We start from the raw sequence: 21,263 nt of genomic DNA on the forward strand, positions 1-21,263 counted from the left end.
GAGCACTTGAATGCATCACAGGCCAGACGATAAGCGATCAAGCAAGCAAGCATACAGTGTCATTACAACACCGTTTTACCACTGTAGCAACATTTTAAAGTGCATGCAGAGCTAGATAAGGTGAACCACTTGCGATGCCTCTAATGCTGACATCTACGTGAGATAATAGTGTAATCTTACCATGAAAAGATGTCAACAAAGTAAGCGATCCATCACATTAGGTCATCTTTCCTTCACACTCTGTTCACCTTCAGGGACGGCTCTCATTCAGCTGCGTATGGTGACGTGGTTGCCATGGAGACAAGCAGTTCTAATGTCGGTGTGGGCGCCCGTACAATGAAGCTACATGTAGCAGGCACTCTGTATTGAAATGGAGTCGCTGTGCATGTACGGTTGACTGAAAGCCAATTTTCGGGGAAATGTAACCCCAAAATATTCTCATTTTTATGAGTAGTTAATCGTTAATAATTCATAAATACGGGATAAAACGGCATCATGTACAAGATGTGTTAAACCCACAATTAGTTAGACAACATGCTAATGTTAGCTTTGAAGATACGGTGCTTTGCTAGCACGCAGTTGGAACTGCTAACGTCAAATACCCCTGAGGTGGTATGATTTGGAATTCATTTCTGAAAATTACAAGTAAAATGTTAGCAAGACTAGCGTAGCTACATATGTGTGCTAAAGTGCTAACATTACTTTCACATTTCAACGGCGGCAATATGTGTAGCCTGTTTTATATCATAATTAAATAAGCTTATAAAGTTGCCCAAAATATCCACTGTCAAGGCACTGTTACTAAAGACAGCATGCTAACGTTAGCTTTGAAGATAAGATGCTTTGCTAGCATGCAGTTGGAAGCGCTAATGTCAAATACCACTGAGGTGGTACGATTTGGAATTAATCTCTGAAATCTACAACTCGAAAGTTGATCAGAATTTCAGATCTCCATTCAGAATTACGTAAAATGTTAGCGAGGCTAGCATAGCTACATATATGTGCTAAAGTGCTAACACTACATTCACATTTCAACGGCGGCAACATGCTAGGGTGCCATATTTGCTGAAGATACGATATAATTTAATGTCTTTATGCTTCACTGATCATGTTTTTTGCTCAAGCGTTGCAATTTCGCACTTTGTTCGGCGATACTTGAATGCACCATTGTTGTGAAACATATCATTTACAAAACAAAAACAGCAGTGTGGTGAACGTAATATATGACAGTCTTTGCTGATGTGCGATATTTCGTTTCCGATCCGATACTGAGTAAGATTCAGGATGGTATCAGCGATTCCGATTTGATACCAATACTTTCTGCCAATTCACCCGATGCGGTGAATTTTAAGTAGTGTAGGGTATTTCACATTCTAGTATAAAGAATAGAAGACATGTAAAAATTGATTAATTAAGCATATTAATAATTTTAATAACTTAATAATTATGATTTATTTTCAACCTTGAAGTATACCAAGGTAGCGGGATGATACGGCATAGCCAAGCTAATGAAACCTTTACAAATAAATGATTAATTAGTACAAATTATTACAAGAATGAAAAACTTGAAGTATCGGAAGTATCAGAAGTATCGCTATTTCAGCATCCATCACTAACAGGAAGCAGTGTGGATGACGTACGTATGTAGACACGGTTTCTTTAGCCTGCTAGCCTCCAGCGCTAGGACCAGGCTAAAGGCTACACCGTGGCTCCCATTCCTTTTGATGATGGATCATCTTCCATTATCATTCATTACCGCTGAGTCGCTACAGTACAAATACAGGAGTACAAATACACACGCCGGGTATTAAAAGATACATTTTTGTCCTTTTCCAACATGAATATGCATATGATATCATGAATAATGATAACGTTGTCCGGTTGTGTTGGTCAGGGTGGCAGAGAAGGAGTGCGTCAACAAGATGTCCCTCCACAATCTGGCCACCGTGTTCGGTCCCACCCTCTTGAGGCCCGCCGAGAAGGACAGCAAGATCCCCGCTAACCCCACCCAGCCTATCAGCATGGGGGACAGCTGGTCCCTGGAAGTCATGGCACAGGTACGCCTCCAAAGTCATATTTCTGGAAAGTTGGTAAAACACAGCTGTGATTTTCAGAGAAAATATACAGATATACAGTCAAAATATACAGAGAAAAAAGTTGGATTTTAATGAGTAAAAAAAATACAAGAATACGTCATAATATGAGGGAAAGCATTTGTTTGTAGTGGTATAAATTTGAAATAACAAAGAAAAAAATGCAATTTTTTGGTTGTAATGTGACAAAGAAAACAAATAAACTTGTACTGTTTGGGGAAAAAACACAGAAAATTGATAAAACTGCTGTCATTTTATATTCAAAAAAATCAAAATATGAAGAGATAAAATGTGTTTTAATGAGAAAAGAATTATGACAATAACTTCTAATACTATGAGGACAAATAATGTCATTTTAGTAGCATAGACTTGAAATATTGAAGAAAAATATGTTTAAAATTGTAATACTATGGCAAACAAAACAAAATAAAGTCATATATTTTTGAAAACTTTGTTGAAAAAATAAAATAAAAATTATTGAAAAAAAAGTTGAAATGGTTGGAAAATTTAAAAATAAAGTCAAAATATTACGAGAGTAAAGTTATAAATTCTACCAGAATAATTGACAATAGTATGAGGAAAAATTATGTCATATTAGTTGCCTAGAGTTGAAATATTGACGAAAAAATATGTCATATGCAATTGCAATATTACGCCAAAAAAAATAAGTCATAATTTTTGGAAAATTTGTCTTTAAAAAACAAATGAAAAATTAGATGATGAATGTTGAAATTTAAAAAACGACAGCAGCAGAAATGAAAAGAAAGAGCTGTAATTTTACAAGGATAAAGTCAAAATATTAAAATATATGAGGAGGAATAATTGTTTTTAGTAGCAAAGGGTTGCAATACTCGAGAAAAAAAATAATATTATGGGGAGAATTAAGTGCAAATATTTTGGGGATAAAGTCATAATTAGTAAAGTTGTTCATTTCATGAGGATAAGGAAAAATTTTAGTAGCAGAGAGTTGAGATATTCAAGAAAAAAATGTGATATGTTTGAAAATGGAATATTGTGCGAAACAAAACAAAATAAAGTTGTAATTTTTGCTTGGGGAAAAAGCCAAAATATTTGGAGAAGATCATTTGCCAACATTATTTAAGAAGAAAGCGGAAATATTTGGAAAATGTTGGGAAAAACAACAAAAAATTTATACTAATAGTCTGATTTTTCACCTAAATGACAATGCTAACTTCTTAGCATACCTGCCACACCCCCCCCCCCCCCTTCCTGCTTCAGACGTCCCTGTTTGTTGGTCCTGTGTGCTTTTGGAGCTCATGCTAACTAGTACTGAAATGCCATATCTCCTGACAGGTCCAGGTTCTGCTGTACTTCCTGCAGCTGGAGACCATCCCCACCCCCGACAGCAAACGACAGAGCATCCTCTTCTCCACCGAGGTCTAAAGACTACTTTGCTTACCTCAAACCTGGACCGTGAAGGACTCAAAGTGAGCCTGGCAGGAGAGGAAAGGGTTTTTTCCTCCCCTGACCACTAGAGGGTAGCGGTGAACCTCTAGCCGCGTCTGTCAGTTATCCGTACGTTCTTCTTCCGTCTGCATTCCTTCAAGGGATCTCATCCTCCGCACCAGACGTGTCCATCTCCTACATTTCCAGACATCATCTCAGCAAGGACGCGGAATATCCAACGTTCCTGCTTCTTATGTCTGTTTACAAGGTAAACAAACCACAGCCGCTTGAAGGAATTATTGAAGGAAGGTGTTTACAGTAGATCCCTGCTATTCCTGCTGACACAGCGATGCTAGCAAACAATGGCCATGAAAACTCCACTCTACTCACGGTTGCTACAGATCCTTTTCATTGGACCTTTGCGGGCATCCAGGGGTGTCCAAACTTTTTATACCGAGGGCCGCTTACGGAAAAAATCAGAAGATTTTTATTTTATTTTATTTTATTTTATTTTATTTTATTTTATTTTATTTTATTTTATTTTATTTTATTTTATTTTATTTTATTTTATTTTATTTTATTTTATTTTATTTTATTTTATTTTATTTTATTTTATTTCTGCCAACCTAAGCAGTTACTGTATATACAGTATATTCAGCTAAGAAGTCATATATGCTTAAAGCTTACATGTGGAATTTTTTTTTAATTTATTTACAAATACTTCAACTTTCAACTTGGAATATTTGGACTTTATTCTCGTGGTATTAAAATCACCCCCCCCCCCCCCCAACCCTAATTTTGTTAAATCTTTACATTTATTCTTTTTTTTTTATAATATTGCAAATTTTAAGATGGAATATTTCAACTTGTAACATATTTTTAACTCATAATATCAACATTTTTTTGCTGTTTTTTTATTTACTTTTTAAATTTTATTTATATTTTTTTTATATATGTTGATGGCCAAATGTTTTTGCGTTTGTTTTTTTTTTTTGCAATTTTTTCTGTATCCCAGGCCTTGAGCACCAACGTATGGATTCCTTCTTGCAACTGCTACGTTTAAATTTTTTAATCAAATATATTCTGCCAATTTTCTTGAATTTTTGAGGGCTTTAACATGCAGGGAAATCTCATCAGTTTTGTTTGTTGAACGAGAACCCCCCCAAAACTCACTCAGTAGCACCCCCCTTTCAACCTCGACCAACAGTTTCACAGAACGTTCCGAAATTTGGTGGCGACATCAATCATATCAGAACATGAAAAAAAGTCTGAAGACGCCTTCCAAATCAAACAGGAAGTCAGATATTTTCGTTTCTGGCGGCAATTTTGGGGCAAAATTAGGGGTTGTGTTTGAGTGAACTAGTCCTCCACACTTTGGTAGTAGGACCCCTAAACTACCTGGGGGTGCTTGCAGCTTTAATTTTATATTTTCTTTTTTTTTTTTTTAATGAAGGCTAATAAAAACAATTCAAACACACAGACCAGATATAGGCCCCGGGCCAGACTTTGGACACCCCTGGTATACGGCAATGTATAGAGATGCTCGATATTAGCTTTCTTATCGATATTACACAACATCACCTCTTGTTAAGCATCTTCATGCTGGAAAAGGTTGGCTTGTAAGACAGCGCCCTCTGCTGGATTTGTAGTTGCAGCACTATTTTCCATCAAGCCACTTTCTGGTTAATTTACCGTTTTTAATTAGGAATAACGGCGAATAAGCGGGGATCTACTGTACCGGTATTCCCAGAGTACTACACTTCACAGCCTGCCATTTTTCCCCGCTGTTTTACGTGAACGATCCACAGGAAGTGATGTATTTTCTACCTTGTTCCATCGAGTGGGGTGGTTGGTTCCTCGTTGTACATACTCTTAAAGTCTGTCTTTAAGATCTTTATAATCTAAGATGTTGAGTGTAATTTATTCCTGTTTTTTCTATGTGCGTACTTTAGGGGTTTTTGGACGAGGCGGGTGGTTTTAGTTAGCCTTGAACGTGTCTCGCCGTCAACAGAAGCAGGATGTTAGCCTTCTTATTCATTCCTCTGCAGCCTTTTTATTGCTTCTTTCGCCGCCACGGCGACGTACTTGAATGCTGCTCTTTATTTATTTTCTCTGCTCCGTCTCGCATCCAGACGTCATCTCTCTCATTAGCGGGTGGCAGGAGGGTTTTGCATCCTTGCTAGCTCAGACGCCATCATGTTTGAGCATTCAAACAGCCATCAACAGCAACGTAAAACACGCTGATGAATAACTCACCACCATTACGGCGTTATCGTGAATGCTCCAATTGTTGCCAGACGTCCATTATGCTTTTTTGTTCTCGTAAATTACGACTTTTTATATAAAATGAATTTTTTTTTAGGTATGACTTTCATTCATTCATTTTCTACCGCTTATCCTCACGAGGGTCGCGGGCGTGCTGGAGCCTATCCCAGCTGTCTTTCAGACAACCCTGAACTGGTGGCCAGCCAATCACAGGGCACATATAGACAAACAACCATTCACACTCACATTCATACCTATGGACAATTTAGAGTGGCCAATTAACCTAGCATGTTTTTGGAATGTGGGAGGAAACCGGAGTACCCGGAGAAAACCCACGCATGCACAGGGAGAACATGCAAACTCCACACAGAGATGGCCGAGGGTGGATTCGAACTCGCCTGCGAGCTAACCACTCGGCTGCCGTGCAGCTGTTTTTTTTCCTTATTTCCCCTAAAATTTACAGTTGTTCTTGTGAAATTACAATTTTTTTTTGTAAAATTATAACCTATTTCCGATTAAATTTTCATCATAAATTGTCATAAAATTAAAACAAATATTTTTAGGCATGTCCAATATTGGCTTTTTTGCCGAAAAACAATATCGTCCAACTCTCAATTTCCAATACCGATATGTGTAACATGACATACAACACATATGTGTCGTATACATTTTTTAAATATCAGTTTTCATAATCGGGAAAAATTCTGACACCCATATAAAATATTTATACTGATAATTATCAGTAGCTATAATTATTAGTCATCCCTACTTATTTCCCATAAAATGCATTGACGTTTTTCCTTGTAAAAGCCAGAATGGAGCTGTTAATTGGAGCATCTGCGGTACATAATTATCGGCGCATGTGCACACTTTGTAGAGTAGAACATTAAAATCATAAAACACCAAAAATGTTGAGCGTGTAACTTTGGCGACAAAGTTTAACACACAACATTGGTGACTAACATTAGCACAACTTCGGTGGCTATATGGCAGCACACAAATTTGGTGACTAATGTTAGCATGCGACTTTAGTGACTAACGTTAGCACAAAAGTTTGGTGAAGAACGGTAGCACACAACTTAAGTGACTAACATTAGCACACGAATTTGGTGACTAACGTTACCACACAACTTTAGTGACTAATGTTAAGCACACAACTTTGGTGACTAACGTTAGTACACAACTTTGGTGATTAACGTTAGTACACAACTTTGGTGATTAACATTAGCACACAAATTTGGTCACTAACATTAACACACAACTTTAGTAACTAACGTTAGCACACAACTTTGGTGATTAACATTAGCACACAAATTTGATGACTAACATTAGCACACAACCTTATTGACTAACGTTAGCACACAAATTTGGTAACTAACATTGGCACACAAATTTGATGACTAACGTTAGCACACAACTTTAGTGACTAACATTAGCACACAAATTTGGTAACTAACATTAGCACACAACTTTGGTGACTAACGTTAGCACACAACTTTGGTGACTAACGTTAGCACACAAATTTGATGACTAACATTAGCACGCAACTTTGGTGACCAACGTTAGCACACAACTTTAGTGACTAACGTTAGCACACAACTTTGGTGACTAACGTTAGCACACAAATTTGATGACTAACATTAGCACGCAACTTTGGTGACCAACGTTAGCACACAACTTTAGTGACTAACGTTAGCACACAACTTTGGTGACTAACATGAGCACACAAATTTGGTGACTAACATTAGCACGCAACTTTGGTGACCAACGTTAGCGCACAACTTTAGTGACTAACGTTAGCACACAACTTTGGTGACTAACATTAGCACACAAATTTGGTAACTAAAGTTAGCACACAAATTTGGTAACTAACGTTAGCACACAACTTTAGTGACTAACATTAGCACACAAATTTGGGAACTAACATTAGCACACAACTTTGGTGACTAACATTAGCACACAAATTTGATGACTAACATTAGCACACAACTTTAGTGACTAACGTTAGCACACAACTTTGGTGATTAACATTTGCAGACAAATTTGGTGACTAACGTTAGCACACAACTTTAGTGACTAACATTAGCACACAAATTTGGTGACTGATGTTAGCATACAAATTTGGTGACTGATGTTAGCACACAACTCTGGTGACTAACGTTAGCACACAAATTTGGTGACTAATGTTAGCATTCAACTTTGGCGACTGATGTTAGCACACAACTTTGGTGATTAACATTAGCACACAAATTTGGTGACTAACGTTAGCACACAACTTTAGTGGCTAACGTTACCACGCAAATTGAGTGGCTAATGTTAGCAGCTTGAGCGACTAAAGTCAACACGGCAACATTGATGACTAATGTTAGCACATAGCTTGAGCGACTAACATCAGCACACAACTTTGATGACGAACGTTAGCACATGGCTTTAGAGACTAACGTGAGCACACAACCTTAATGGCTAACGTTAGCGCCCAGCATAGGCAAGAGGCCGATCCAAGGGAGATGCTGTCCTTGTTAGGATCCTTTATCCCATCCAAACATGAAAATGAATGAATGATAAGCCCATAGTGATGTTTTGGTGATTAACATGCAGGCATGTTGTTTTCCATTGGTATTTTTGTAGTAGTATTTATTCCAGCCCCTTCATCATTACTACTCATGGAGTATCCTGTAGTACAGCATATGCAGTACATATCTCCATTTCTCTGCTTTAATGATTGGGAAAAAAGCATATCAAAGGTTTTTTTTTAAAATGCATGCTCGTAGACGGCCACCATGTATCCCATCGGACATCTTGTAGGTTTTTTTTGGAATGAAAGCACAACCAGGTCGTTTGATCCACGCGTTTCCTAGAAAAAGTGTGAAATTGGACGCGAGCGCTGCCATCTTTGGTGCGTGTTTCTATCCATGCGTCCGTAAATGTCGGGTAGATCCATCAGGTGGCGACACGTCCTTTTCCGCCTTGCTGTGTGTAGCATGCGTTTCTACGTCTACGTCCCGATTGCCTACACTTCTCGTAATGACCCTGTCGTGCCTCAAAACACACACACACACACACACACACACACGCTTTTCTTTGGCTTGACAGTGCAAACTTTCCTTGTTGCCTTTTTTTGCTGAGCACATTTTCTTCTAGACTAAGACAGGACCTTTCAAAGTCTCAATAAACAGTCTTAGCTGGTCCGCTTTGCCCCCCCACCCCCCCCCCCCCCCCCTCCTTTCTAACGCTGAAATTCTTGCCCGTGTCCTTATCTCGACTCCCTTAAATGCCTTTTGACGCCGATTTATTTATGCTCTGTCTCGGAGTAGAAGGTCTGCTGGATCTATTTATTTATGGGAATATCCTGGAGGAAGACGTTCATGTTTCTTGTTGCGTTTGTCGTCGTCGGTGGTGTTGAAATAAAACAAGACTGGACACTGTGATTGTTGGGGGCGAGGCATCAAGGGTACACCGCAACTGGTTTGATGTGTTGTTTTATCGCCGGCACAACGGAGGAAGGCGTTTTCAGGGCCGCACTCAAAAGACAAAAACAGATTCCTGATGTCGGTGATATATCCGTAAAAGCGGCAAGGCCATGAAAAGAAACCGGTCCTGTCGTCAGGATGAATCAGTTTTAAAGTTTTTTAAAAGTCTGAACCGCTAGCGTCCCATTCCCCGTTACACCAAAGCCCCCGCAGCAGTCCTTGTAATATTTCCAATTAAGAAAATAAAAAAATAAGTCTTTGTATTTTAAAGAACCATAAAATTGCAAGGAAAATTACAATTTTTTTCCTCTAAAATTACAATTTTTTTCCTCTAAAATTACATTTTTGTGTGTAAATTTACAACTTGTTGTCCTCATAAATAGCCTTTTTTTTTGCTTATAAAATTATGACTTTGTCATTATAAATTGAAAAGCTTTGTCTCATAAAATTATGCCTTTTTTCATAAAATTACATCATTTTTTTCATGTAAAATACAGTTTAAAAATCACTACTTTTTTTCTAAAATGTTCTAAATTCTCCTATTATTGTGAATTTTGTTTGTTCTTTCGGCTTTTTCGCCACAGTGGATCTTTTCATCCCCATACTGATTTTTGGTTTGAGCCCTTTTATATTCCGGATGCACTTCCTGACGAATACCGATGGTCCTCACTCGTGGAGATTTTCTCACAAAAAATCGGAATTTTTCCTCATAAATTTTTCTTCCACTTTTACGTCTTCAAATTATGACTTTGTCTGTAAAATAATTTTCCAAATCTTATATTATGACTTAAATGAGGAATTTTTTGTCCTGATAGAATTATGACCTTTTATATTTTCTTTTAAAATTGGGTGTCATAAAATGATGACTTTTGTCTCATACATTAAGACTGCTTTTGCTCAAAAAAAACAATATATATATGTCTTTTTTTTAATTATGACAATTTTCATTAAAAATGACAACTTCTTTCCCTAAAAATATTTTTTTTTTCAAAATTAAGATTTTACTTTAAAATGACAACTTCTTTGTCATTATTAATGTTTTCACATATACAGTATTTTTGTGATAAAATTACAACTTTTACTTTTGAAATTGCAATATTATTTGTTATAAAATTGGCTTTTTTTGTAAAATAGTGTCTCTAAAAATAGCCCCATTTTCCCCGAAAACAGATCATTTGTGATCCGTTACCAGAAAAAGTTGTCATTTATGAGAGAAAAAAATCATTTTTGGAAATTTTTTCTCATCAATAACAACTTTTGCTGTTAAATTATTAATCTCATAATATTAAGAATTAAATTCAGAATTTTTCTGTTTTCTTTCAAAATGGCAACTTTTAAAGTAATTTAAAAAAATCTCATATTATGATTTACATAAGGACTATTTTCATCATATTTTATGATTATTATAAAAAAAAACAATTCTAACAATATGCATGTAAAAAAGTGGCATTTTTTTCTCCCACAATTGCCACTTTTGACTTAAAAATTGAGCCTTTTTCTGCTGAGATTACAACTTTTCTCCCATAAAATTAGGACTTTTGCAAATATTTTATAGGATTATGACCATTTTCTCATCCTTTTTCATCATTTCATGATATCCAAATATCTGCGGCAACTTTCCCTCATAACTCATATAATAAAAATACTACCTAAATAGTATTTTCATTTTTGTAGTCTTTGACCCCCACTAAATTACACTACTTTATGCTAATAATTTGACTTTTCAACATAAATTATTTTTTTTTTCTTGCAAAATGATGACTTTTTGGGTTATTTCTTCCTGTAGTATTTTATTTCTTTTGAGTGCGGCCCTAGAGAACGAGAGAGAGAGAGAGAGAGAGAGAGAGAGAGAGAGAGAGAGAGAGAAATGATGGTGGTTATTGTGCATGTATACTTTTGTCATACATAAAACACCAGAGTTTGGTGCATAATTAAAAGTCAACGTTCAGGAGATGATGATGAAGGACTTGAAATGCTCCGTGACACGTCAATCTTGTTGTAGATTATGGATTATGGATTATAGACGACTTCAAATGCTCCATGACGCTGTGGTCGGCGAATTCAAGCCGATGATGCCGACTGCAAACTCTCTCTTTTTTCTACCCCCACGTCCCCCCACGGTTGGACTCTCGTTCTGCCCGTACACGGCGTCAACTCTGAGGACGAACACGTTTGGAAGCATTTGCAGCTGATGTTTGTACACAAACGATGAATAAAAAAAACTCCTGTATATACAGTACCCGCTGTCTACTGTCTTATTGTAGTACCACTTGTAGTATCACTTTTCTTTTCGCTTTTTTTATCTGTTCACTGTGTTCATCTGTCACTCACGTCACACTTTTAATTCATAACTTGGAACTTGGCAACATCCTCGTAATATTTATTTTTTTCCCTAAAATTATATACATTTTTCTACAATATTATGACCGCATTCTATTATTAAATATTTTATAAATATTTAAACATTTATATAAATTTCCACATAATATTTATTATTTTCTCTGTTTAAATTTTTTACATTTTTCTCCAAAAATATTTTCTGATCATTTCATAACTTGTTTTTTCTCGTATTTTTTCCCTCATAAAATGACGACCTTTTTTCATGATGTCCAACTTTGTTGGGAATTTTTTTTAAATCTCATAATATTTTCTCGAATTACAATCTGTTTTTCATTCTAACAATTTTTCTTCTAATATCCAACATTTATTATCTCATTTATTCTCTTTTTTTTAAATTATGACTTTAATTACGATTTTATTGTTGGAGAATTTTGACATTTTTCGTCATACTACGTTGGTCATTTTCTCGTCAAATTCCACATTTTGTGGTCAAATTCTTTTTTTTATGTCTAATCTAAATGCCCTTACATGCTAAACAGATTTGTTATATGGGATAGATTTGGTTTTATTTTGAGGTTTTTGTTCTTGTAAATTCATGATTTTATTCAAATAAATTAACGACTTTATTGTCGTCATTGTACAAGCTTTTTTCTGGAAATTCACATCTTTGTTCCTTTAAATTCCCAACTTTATTCATAAATTAACAACCTTATGTTCTGAATATTACAATTTTTTTTTGTAAATGTGTTACTTTATCATCAATTAACAACTTTATTGTCATAATTAAATTTTTTTGTAAATTAACGATTTTGTTTTTTTAAATGCATGACTTTATTCAAATAAATTAACAACTTCATTCTCTTAATATTACAACTTTTTTTCTTGTAAATTTACGACATGGTTCTCATAATTGTACAAGGTTTTTATTGTAAATTCACGACTTTGTTCTTTGAAATTATTTTTTTCCGTTAATTAACGATTTAGTAAATTCATGACTTTATTCATATAAATTAACAACTTTATTCTCAGAATATTATAACTTTTTTCTTGTAAATTTACAACTTTATTTTAATAATTTACTGATTTTTTTTTCCCGTAAACTCATGAGTTTATTCAAATAAATTAGCAACTTTATTCTGGTAATTTCACGATCTTATTTTCATAAATTTATGACTTTAGTCTCATCATTTTACAATTTTTTTTGTAAATTCACGACTTTATTTTTGTAATATTACAACTTTTTTCTTGTAAATTTACGACTTTATTGTCATAATTCTACAAGGTTTTTTACGCAAACTAACTATTTTGTTCTTGTAAACTCATGAGTGTATTCAAATAAACTAACAACTTTATTCTCACAATATTACAACTTTTTTTTCCTTAAATTTACAATTTTGTCCTTGTAAACTCATGACTTTATTCCCATAAATGAACGACTTTATTAACATAATTTTACACGTTTTTTTGTAAATTAATGATTTTGTAAACTCATGACTTTATTCCCATAAATTAATTACTCTCGTAAAGTTTACCATTTTTTTCTGTAAAGTAACGATTTTGGAAATTCATGACTTTATTCAAATAAATTAAAAACGTTGTTCTCGAAAAGTTTACGAGCTTTTTTTGTAAATTAATGATTTTGTAAATTCATGACTTTATTCCCATAAATTAATGACGTTATTCTCGTAAAGTTTACACGTTTTTTTTTGTAAATTAAGGATTTTGGAAATTCATGACTTTATTCAAATAAATTAACAACTTTATTCTCGTAATTTTACGAGCTTTTTTCGTAAATTTACGGCTTTGTTCTTGTAAATTCATGTCTTTATTCACATGAATTAGCAACTTCATTCTCCTAATATTACAACTTTTCCCCCCTAAATTTACGACATTATTTGTGTAATATTACAACTTTTTCTCCGAAATGTAAGACTTCATTCTCGTGATATTACAAGTTCCAAACACAAGTTATAACAACAACAATTTTTGTAACTTTAGTAGTAGTAATGTATTCTCATTAAATATGCATTTTTTTTTCTCTTAAACTTAGGTAAAGTTGTCAATTTGTATTCTGGAAATCTTCGATTATTATTTTTCTCTGAATTCTTCCTAATAAAACGATGACTTATGTCTCATAACATGACCCTTAAGTTGTTTTTTGTAATAAAAGAAGCAAAGTTTTTATTAATTTTATTTATTTGCTTCTATCATTTCACCTTCCGTGCTATTCCCGTCATGTTTGTTGTGAGCACATCCAGAGTGAAGTGGAATTGTGTGGTGTGTACCACTAATGGCAGTTGAATGGCGTGTTTTCTCCTGCGGGTGTTTATTGTTGCTGCGGCATCGATCGCCGGCGTCCAGGCGGGTCCACTTTATCAGGACACGCAGGATGTGCTTATCATTTCCTCCAAGCCTGCAGCCTGCATCATCCTATCAGCCCGGTGGAACAAGACAGCTGTCCACTGGTGACTCTACCACCACCATACTACTACTACTACTACTACTACTACTACTACTACTACTACTACGGGCTTGCATAGGTGGTAAACATCCATGTGGTGTCCTTTTCCATTGTTTGTGATTTCCCAAGCAGCAGGATAAAGAATAGTTGGAATTCCTTGAGAAGGATTCGGACGTGGAACAAAAGGGCAAGTGCGGACTTTGGTCAGCCCAAGCTGCCAATCAGGATCACTTGCTGCGGGATTACTCGTGCTTCGTCCAGTGATGGAATATGAAGGGATGCAGATACCCGGCCACACACACGGTAAGAAATACTTCTTATGATTTCACGTTTGTTTTTCATGAGTTCGACTTATGGAGCAGCAATGAGCCATAATGCGTCTGTTCAAGCTAACCTATGCTAACATGTAATAAGTCCAATAATAATAATAGAGCCAGCGTGTGTAGCGTATATCTACAGTATCTATGTTTTCCATTCCGTGGTAGCGACGTGTGTCATGTGAGCTTTTCCTGGCCTCGGCAGGAATTAGGTCATATTTTTCTTTCAGTCAATAAAGTCAATCAATGTCACCTTCAGCAAACACTGCCGTGTTTTCTTTCTTGCTGGTGTCTGTGGTTAAAAAAAAAATTACTGTCACAAATGACTTCATCAGCATCAGCGACTTCACTTGCAATGACACGTTTCTGCGGGTTATTTCACATAACTTCATTTGAGCCGAATGGTTGTTATTTATTATTTATTATTTATTATTCTGTGATTGGCTGGTGGCCAGTTCGGGGTGTACCCCGTCTCTCGCCCAAAAACAGCTGGGATGGGCTCCAGCACCCCCCGCGACCCTCGTGAGGAATAAGCGGTAGAAAATTATTTATTATTTATTATTTATTATTTATTATTTATTATTTATTATTTATTATTTATTATTTATCATTTATCATTTATTATTTATTATTTATTATTTATTATTTATTATTTATTGTTTATTATTTATTTCTTCTTTTATTATAGATAAATGTACAAATGTTTTTTTTTACTTATATGATTTCATTCTTGGAAGATTGCTGCTCTTCATTAACACGGACTTCCTCCATCCTCAAGAATATATTTATTTCTTTATTTATTCTTTACTATATTATTACAGTAAGAATACAATTTTGGTATTTTCTTTATGTTTCGTCGTTTCGCTTTTTTTTTTAGCACTTTTCTTCATAATTGTACAACTTTATTCCTGTAATATGTTTATGTTACCACTATTTGGTGACTTTTTCTTGTAATATGATGATTTTATTATTTTAATATTACAAATTATTATTTTTTGATGCTGCATATTGTACTTCTAATACTACAACTTTTTTTTCACATTCAATTGTATTTTTTTCAGCAATTTTATTCAATTTTTTTCTCCTAATTGTAGTTCCTCGTAGTTAAATTAATTAAATATGTTTCTTCTAAAATCCCAATTTTTACTATTTTTATTGTAAATTTTTCTCATAAAATTATTATTTTTTCTCACATACAACTTTATTCTTGTCATATTATCACTTTTTTTCTCCATGGAATACCGTAATAAATAAAACAATTTTCAATAAAAATGATGACTATTTCTTGTAATATTATGATTTTATTCTTTCAGTCTTACAAATTCATCATTTTTTCTTGAGACTGACTTTTTGTGAGTTTGTTTTGTGATATAAAGTACACTCTTGTGTCAAATGATGACTTTTTCTTTTAATATTATGATTTTTATTCTTTTAATATTGTAAATTCTTATTTTGTTTCTTGAAACTGCCTTATGCTTTTGTAATTTTCTGGGGCAAAATCGTGATTTTTATTCTCATAATTTTTTTTCTTGTAATTCTTATTCTTATAATCTAAGTATTTTTTTCTGCTAACTTTATGACATTGTTGTGCAAGACGGAATTTCTTTATTTAAATATACATTTTGGGTGTGAAAATATTATCTATTGAAATGTATTTTAATGACAATATTAATCAATACATATTGAATATATATTAATTATATATTGGCTTTATTAATTTTATTTTCTGATTTAATTCTTTAAAGATGACAAATGCATAATTTCTCACAGTATTTTTTATTTCACATTTTTATTGTAATTTTTTTTCTTGTATTAGCACAACATTAATAATAATAATAATAATAATAATAATAATAATGTCTATATACATAAATAAATGAATGAATAATTTAAATAATTTAAATAATTTAAATAATTTAAATAATTTAAATAATAAAATCAATTATAATAATAAAATAATAATTTAATTACACTAAATGCTTTTTTTTTTTTAATCTGAGCTCCAAAGCAGCGTGTTCTCTAAGCAGCTTTACTTGAAGGTGGAACTGAAGTGTGAGGTTGGCTAACTGCGTCCAATAATAGCCCAGTGAAGGTGGAGCATGTTAGGAATGATGGACGTTGGCGGCATAAAAGGCGTATTGTTCCCCCGTGTTGGCACTGTGTGTGTGGGAAAGAAGGTGTTCCCCTGTCCAGGCAAGATAAATGTCTTTATCTGTCCATGCTCTCACTTTCTGTTCTCTCCACTTCCCCCTCCAGATCAGCGCTCTTAATTGGACGCCCTCGAAGCGAAAACCGCCAGGATTTAGCCACCTCCCTCACCGAGTGATAAAAAGGCATGTGGGAGTCTGAGGGTGTCCACTTCCTGTCTCCTGTCATACAAACGTAGCGTTAACCGGCCAAGGCGGGTGGGGGAACCATGCTGAGGAATGACCATATGGTCTACATCGGCCTGGAGGTGCTCATCGCCTGCTTGGCCGTGGCCGGGAACGTCCTGGTGTGCTGGGCCGTGTTCCTCAACTCCAACCTGCAGAGCATCACCAACTTCTTTGTGGTGTCGCTCGCTGCCGCCGACATCGCTGTGGGGCTGCTGGCTATACCGTTTGCCATCACGATCAGGTAGCACATTGCCGCTCGCGTTGTTCGTTTTCACAACTAAATGTTTATTTACGCTCCCTGCTGGTCACACACTGCTGTGGGACGGCCCGAAGTGGATATGATATCGCCTCTGGATGGGCAGGCTTCGCTACGCATCTTAAAATAAAGCCGTGCCAAGTCATCTACCTGACATGCGGGCCTAAAATTTGACTACTTTGTTTTTATTTGTCAGCGAATAGGCTAACCTAGCATAGTGTCACTGTTAAAAATGTACCATGCTAGCACTTTAGCATCACATACAGTAACTTTACTAGTGTTGCTAATGTCTGTGTCCGTCCGTACGTGGAGTACATAGCGCAGCATAGCTAAAGTGCTAATTCGTGCTCATTAGCAGCTCATTAGCATTAAAGCTACGCACACACACACAACTAAACACAACCTAAATTTACGTAGAAACATTTCTGACACTTACCAACACAACCGCTTCCTGACTGAGAGGTGGAATGCCATCCCACAGCAGTGTGTGCCCAGCATGGTCATCATCACCCTGCAATACAGTACAAACTTTATTGGCAAAATAATTGTCACAACATCTCCCAAACATGATATTATTCTTATTATTATTTATAAATCCAGCACCGGATTTTGTGCCGACTTCCACGGGTGCCTCTTCATCGCGTGTTTCGTCCTGGTGCTTACCCAGAGCTCCATCTTCAGCCTGCTGGCCATCGCTGTGGACCGATACGTCGCCATCAAGAACCCGCTCAGGTGAGACAGAGGCTGCATCCAACTGTTTTGAGTGGAAAAGATGCAAATAATCCTGTACTTTTAGTAAGCTAGTAGTGATGGGAAACTTGATTCATTTTACTGAACCAAGTTCTTATGAGTCTGTTATGTATCTTACTCGATTCGCTCAGTTAATGTAACTTATACAATTAGTTTCATGTCATCAGGTTTACCTTTTCAATTTAGCTAGGTAGCATCGGTAAGATGGACGACTTAAGGGAGAGGAGGTCCGGAGATGAGATCCGATTTACTTGCGAGTTTTGAACTACTTGTTCAGTTACACGTCACCGCGATTCTTTCCTCGTCAATGTGTTTACTGTTTAAATGTAGCCAGGTGGTAGCAGGGGTGTGAACGAGTCAGTAAAACTCTTGTTTCTCGTGAACGACTCGTTCATGACTCGCACACATCTCCGCTCTGTAGCGGGACTCGGAGGTCTCCCGACTGCTTAGATAGAAGACCAACAAGGTTTGCTAGTCATCAAGATGTTGAAGTTGTTCGTCTGTTTAAGTGGAATGTGGCCGCTTTGTTATCTATTTAATTAATGCTCATACTATGAGGCGTTTGAATGAATTCGCCATGTTAAATCGCTAATGCCAATTGCTAGCGGGTCAATGGGATTGTCTGTGCAAATTAGCATCTAGCGCTAGCGTGTTTATGTTTTTGTTAACTGCTTCCTCGTAAAAGCTAACTGCTCTTCGGGACCCCGCCAAAACCAAGCTGGTAACATAAGTGAATGAATAATAGGTTGTTGAACATTCCTCCATCTTCTATAATCCACAGCAGGTGACTAGGTTACATAACGGCTTAGTTTTTTCCAGCCAGCGTGTTTCCTTTCAATAACGTGCACTAATTGCGTTGATTGTGCTGGTCTCGCAGGTACAACAGCCTGGTGACCGGTCCGAGGGCAAAGGCGATAATTGCGTTGTGCTGGTTGCTCTCGGTGGGCATCGGCCTGACGCCAATGCTGGGCTGGAACAAAGGTGAGTTTCTAAAAAATATCCATTCATGTTTGACGCTTGCCCTCATCAGCCAATCACAGGGCTGGATATACCAGGGGCTGTTTTTTATTGGCCCACAGACCCAATCTAAAAATATAATTTAACAAGTAAATTAAAAACAATAACAAAAATGGGAACATCAGCAGTAATTTTACCAGAAAGTAAAAATATTAAGAGAAAAATGTGCTTTCAAACGAAAAAAAAAACAATGTTATAAAAGTAACATTGTAATATAAAGAAATTAAAAATATGAAAAAAGATTATTTAATATATATAATATAAACTATTTATATATAAATAAATATATATATATATATATTTATAGATCTATATATATATATATATATATATATATATATACATATACATATACATTTATATTTATTTATATGTAAATATTTATATATAATATAAACAAATAAAAACAAAATAAAACTAATTTTTGGAAAATTAGGTTGTGGAAAAAGTTACAGTGTTATGAGAAGTTAGAAATATGTTAAAGTTATAAAGAATTGTTAAAGAATAAAGTTATAGTTATGAAAAGAAAAGTTGAAATAGTTTAAAAATTAAAAAGCAGCAGCAGAAATAAAAAAACAGCAGTCATTTTACAAGAATCAACCCAAAATATTGAGAATTTGTTTTTAATATTCTGAAGAAAAATAATGTCATTTTAGTAGCATATAGTTCAACTTTTAAATAAAATAATAAGTAATATGAGAGAAAACATAATAATGTAGTGGGTGGGGAAACGTTATAATATTAGGAGAATAAATAATACATAAATATTATGGAATAATATCATAATTACATGAATAAAATTTGCAACAAGAAAGTTGGAGAGTGTAAAAAAAACAGCAGCAGAAATGACAAAAACAGCAGTAACTCTACAAAAATAAAGTCAAAGTATTAAGAGAGAAAAAAGTTGCAATATTATGAGAATAAACTTGTGATGTGAAGATAAATAGACTTAAGAATACTTAGGGGCTGCACGAGTGCTGCCCTCACCTGGGAGCCGTGGTTCACTGAGGAGAAACATGTGATATTGTGAGGGTGTGATGACTGTTTGCGCATAAGTGTCCTGTGAGTCAGCTGGGGTCCTGTTCCCCACAGGACGGAACTCCACCAGCTCCGCCTCCAGCACTTGCCCCGAAGGCTTGACCGAGTGCCTCTTTGAGGGCGTGGTCACGCTGGACTACATGATCTACTTCAACTTCTTCGGCTGCGTGCTCCTACCCCTGGCGGTGATGCTGGTGGTCTACGCCCACATCTTCATGGCGGCGCGGCGCCAGCTCCGCCTGACGAGCCTCAAGAAGGTCTCCCCGGCCCCGCCCGCCCCGTCCCTGAAAGGGCCGATGCCGTCGTCCCGCTCCACCCTGCAGAAGGAGGTGCACGCCGCCAAATCGCTGGCCATCATCGTGGGCCTGTTCGCCCTGTGTTGGCTCCCGCTGCACATCATCAACTGTTTCAACTACTTGTGTCACGACTGCGCTCGCCCGCACGTCTGGGTGATGAATATCGCCATCATCTTGTCGCACGCCAACTCTGTGGTCAACCCCTTCATCTACGCATACCGCATCAGGGAGTTCCGGCAGACGTTCCGGAGGATTCTGTATCGCCACCTTCTGGGGCAGAGGGACAGCTTCAGGGGGGGCGGCGACGGCGGCGACACAAGGAGCAGTAGCATGAGGAGGACGTCCTCGCACATCAGTAAAGAAGACACCTTGTCTTGCACCGTGGTCAACAGCTACGTCCTGGACTCCAGCCAGTGGGCGTCGGCAAACAGCTGCACACACAACGGGAAGCCCGGAGCGAGCGCACAGCAGCAGTGCATGATGGGACTTCCTTCGCAGGAGGGGGTGGAGTCAGTCACTAAGCTGGAGGGGACCAGGAATGTGGACCTGAGGGACGGTGGTGGAAGCCGCATCGCTTTTGTCAACGTTCCTACTCTTGCCGCCATACAGACTTCACACTGTAGCCACTTAACACAAGTGGGGTGAGTTGGGGCACTGCCGCGTCGCACCCCCCCCCCCCCCCAGTTTGGGAACCATATCAATGGTCAAGTGTAAAAAGAAGTTTACAGCTGGAAGTAAAAACCTAAAAAACATCAAAGTCTTGTTTTAATGACATGTCAGTTTTTGCACAATTTCAATGACAAGAAATTAACCTTTGTTTAAAAAAGAAAAATTCTTGTTAGAATACACTTTTTTCTCTTAATATTTGTTTTTTTTTCCTCAAAAAATTACACCTGTTTTTTTCCAATTGCTGCTGTTTTTTTTTTTTTCAATTTTCTTCTCGTAAGTTTTCCTCTCGTAATTCTGACTTTATTTCCACAATATTTTGGCTTTATTCTCATAACATTGACTTTTTCTCATTTCATTTTTTGCACAATTTCAACGGTCACGCAAAGAAATGAACCTTAAAAAAACTTTTTCTTGTTAGAATACACTTTTTTTATTTTAATATTTGGGCTTTTTTCTCATAAAATTACACCTGTTTTCTTTTTTTATCCAGAGAATTGAAATAAAATTTC

At 36.2% G+C, this 21,263-nt stretch overlaps 2 protein-coding genes and 1 long non-coding RNA gene across 5 annotated transcripts in view; 2 read left to right on the forward strand and 1 right to left on the reverse strand.

Moving 5' to 3' along the window:
* The window catches only part of LOC131106980 (breakpoint cluster region protein-like), a 92,115-nt gene extending 80,641 nt beyond the window's left edge, over window positions 1-11,474 (forward strand). Inside the window, exons 22-23 of the mRNA XM_058056585.1 lie at window positions 1,895-2,057; window positions 3,408-11,474. Of these exons, the coding sequence (XP_057912568.1) occupies window positions 1,895-2,057; window positions 3,408-3,497 (253 nt within the window). The 3' untranslated portion in view covers window positions 3,498-11,474. The remainder of the gene's footprint in view (window positions 1-1,894; window positions 2,058-3,407) is intronic.
* Window positions 1,716-18,016, reverse strand: LOC131106999 (uncharacterized). Of its 2 annotated transcripts, none has more exons than XR_009120177.1 (4): window positions 17,908-18,016; window positions 17,648-17,738; window positions 17,421-17,495; window positions 1,716-2,079 (listed from the first exon to the last, which is right to left on the reverse strand). It is a non-coding gene; the product is annotated as an uncharacterized LOC131106999 (long non-coding RNA). The 2 variants fall into 2 exon arrangements; XR_009120176.1 differs by lacking the exon at window positions 1,716-2,079 and adding an exon at window positions 10,527-11,046.
* adora2ab (adenosine A2a receptor b) lies at window positions 14,034-20,934 on the forward strand. Of its 2 annotated transcripts, none has more exons than XM_058056593.1 (5): window positions 14,034-14,339; window positions 16,610-16,969; window positions 17,585-17,716; window positions 18,612-18,715; window positions 19,844-20,934. In XM_058056593.1, the coding sequence occupies exons 2-5, from the start codon at window positions 16,770-16,772 to the stop codon at window positions 20,728-20,730; spliced, it is 1,323 nt and encodes a 440-aa protein (XP_057912576.1). In that variant the 5' UTR covers window positions 14,034-14,339; window positions 16,610-16,769; the 3' UTR covers window positions 20,731-20,934. The 2 variants fall into 2 exon arrangements, with proteins under 2 accessions (XP_057912576.1, XP_057912577.1); XM_058056594.1 differs by lacking the exon at window positions 14,034-14,339 and adding an exon at window positions 15,140-15,173.
* The last annotated feature ends 329 nt before the right edge of the window (window positions 20,935-21,263 follow it).

This window comes from Doryrhamphus excisus, chromosome 19 (genome assembly GCF_030265055.1).
Source record: "Doryrhamphus excisus isolate RoL2022-K1 chromosome 19, RoL_Dexc_1.0, whole genome shotgun sequence".
NCBI classification, from domain to species: Eukaryota; Metazoa; Chordata; class Actinopteri; order Syngnathiformes; family Syngnathidae; genus Doryrhamphus; species Doryrhamphus excisus.

Coding starts and splice junctions, on each gene's coding strand:
- adora2ab (XM_058056593.1), top strand. CDS start 16,770: ATGCTGAGGAATGACCATATGGTCTACATCGGCCTGGAGGTGCTCATC. Junction 16,970..17,584: donor CCGTTTGCCATCACGATCAG/GTAGCACATTGC, acceptor TTATAAATCCAG/CACCGGATTTTGTGCCGACT. Junction 18,716..19,843: donor AATGCTGGGCTGGAACAAAG/GTGAGTTTCTAA, acceptor TGTTCCCCACAG/GACGGAACTCCACCAGCTCC.